Raw genomic sequence first — 2,024 nt, 5'->3', positions numbered from 1 at the left:
TCGTTTTCGGTAGACATGGACGGTAGTAAACTTAAATGGAACAATATCTTACAATTTTTATATATAGTTTTCTAAAAATCGCACAGCTCTGTACATACAATGCTCCCTCGGGAACGACCTGCAAGGGTATAAAAACTTCGGCGTGCCGAAAACTTGATTCCGTTTTCATTGCTGCTCTAATGAATTGGCCAAATTGTACTTTCCGATACAATTCACATACAAATCAAACACGCATATTAAAAACAGAAAAACTTTATTTTAATGCGCTCAAGGATGGACAATTTTGCTAATAATTACAGGAGAATCTTTTAAGACTGATTTGATTGGGGTGCCCTCGCAGGTGCGGGGCGCCAGCAAGATGTGGTTGATCGTCAGTCCGGGGATTAATGGCGGAACTTGCTGGGATTGGGACGGGCGCGGCGGACGGCGGATTCGGGGGAGCCGTAGGCGATCGCGTGGCTGGTGGCGGATCCACCCTCGCCGGTGCTGAACGAGTTGGCGATGGCGATGGCGCCGCCGTTGGTGCCACCGAAGTCGATGGGGAAGAAGGTGCCGGCGGGCAGGGGGGCTGCTGGCTTCTTGGAGGGCCTTCCAGCAGCGGGAGCGGCGGCCTTGACGGGCTTCTTGGCGGCGGGACGGCGAGCGTTGGGCACGCGGACGGGGTTGATGGGTTTAACGGGCACGGACAGCTCCTCCTCGTCCTCCTCCACATCGTCGGCCACGGCGTTCTCAGCCTCCTCTTCGTCCTCGATGGCGGCGGCCTGGGGCTCCTCATCCTCCTCCTGGTCGAGCTCGACGATCACCTTCTTCTTGGCGGGCAGGTAGCGGTTGGCGGGCACAACGGAGGCGACTGGAGCAATGGGAGCGGGGACGGGCAGCTCGGCCTCGGCGACGGGCAGCGCAGCAGGCTCCTCTTCGGCGGCGGGGGCGACGGCGGCTTCCTCGGCAGCAAAGTTGAAGTCCCGCGGGACCTTGGCGGCGTCGTCGGCGGTCTCGGGCTCCGGATCGGCCTCGGACTCGGCCTGGGGCTCTGGCACCACATCGGCATCGATGGCCACCTGGACGACAGGGGCCTGGTCGGGGAAGGCCTCGGCCACGGAGCTGGCACCGTGGGCTCCGGCAGCAGCCAAAGCGTCATCAGCCTGAACTCCCTCGGCGCTGATCTCGGACTCTGCGTGATTGCAATCTTTGGTTAGGGAGGGCGTGGTTAGTTCTGGCGGGGATTGGGGCGTGGATGGGCAGGTGGCTTACCCTTCAGGTAGGTGCCGGTGGCAACGGTCTCGCCGGCCACCAGGGCGCTGGCCGCCTGGGTGGAGCGGGCGTGGGTGCGGCCGGGCTGCACGTACTGCATGTACATGAATCGCTGCTGGGGCGCGGATCCGTACCACTCGGCGGCTGCGGGCTGCTGGAGGTAGACCATTCCTGGAACGAGGTATTGCCGGTCTTCAGTAGGGTGGCGGAGGGAATGGGAGTGCAGGCGGGGTGATTAGGGTGTGATTATGGGGGCGGAATGGGTAATCCTCTGGGCGCGAACTCACTTTTCCTGGCGGGCAGGGCGTCGCCGCTGGTCACGATGCCAGCGATCAGGAGCAGAGCCAAGGCAGCACTGAACTTCATGTCGGACTGAACTGAGTTGCGGTTGGGGGAACGACTACTGTTTAGGGCCTGGAACGGGGCGAAGAGTCTCGATTCGGGAGTATAAGATACGCGCACTGATCACGACAGGAGCTAAACTTGTCACTGAAGTTTCCACCAAAGAAGTGATGTCTGGTCAGGGCAGCGCGTTAGATTTATATACGCGGAGCGACGGGCAAAAAGGCCAGCACAACGAGCATAATGAGAGGCGGTCGAAAAAAATCGGATATACCCATAGACGGCGACCGAGCGCTGCTTAGTATGCAGCGGGGATCTCCGCGGGAACGTGCGAACCATCCGCCTGACAACTCTGATCGCTGGATGACGACGCGGAGTCCGTACTATCGCAGTGGCCGCCGATCTGTGGACCTTTTCGGGGGTGGCACTGG

At 60.0% G+C, this 2,024-nt stretch overlaps 1 protein-coding gene across 4 annotated transcripts; it reads right to left on the bottom strand.

The window, feature by feature from the left end:
• Positions 1–236: 236 nt before the first annotated feature.
• Positions 237–1,772, bottom strand: LOC118877330 (translation initiation factor IF-2). 4 transcript variants are annotated; one of them, XM_036815632.3, is made up of 3 exons: positions 1,539–1,772; positions 1,252–1,443; positions 237–1,186 (listed from the first exon to the last, which is right to left on the bottom strand). In XM_036815632.3, the coding sequence occupies exons 1-3, from the start codon at positions 1,615–1,617 to the stop codon at positions 384–386; spliced, it is 1,074 nt and encodes a 357-aa protein (XP_036671527.3). In that variant the 5' UTR covers positions 1,618–1,772; the 3' UTR covers positions 237–383. The 4 variants fall into 4 exon arrangements, with proteins under 4 accessions (XP_036671527.3, XP_036671528.3, XP_036671529.3 ...); XM_036815633.3 differs by having other exon boundaries at positions 237–1,171; XM_036815634.3 differs by having other exon boundaries at positions 1,252–1,422.
• Positions 1,773–2,024: the final 252 nt, after the last annotated feature.

The sequence above is a fragment of the Drosophila suzukii genome, chromosome 3 (assembly GCF_043229965.1).
Source record: "Drosophila suzukii chromosome 3, CBGP_Dsuzu_IsoJpt1.0, whole genome shotgun sequence".
Lineage (NCBI taxonomy): Eukaryota > Metazoa > Arthropoda > Insecta > Diptera > Drosophilidae > Drosophila > Drosophila suzukii.
This window is presented reverse-complemented; position numbering and strand designations above follow the sequence as displayed.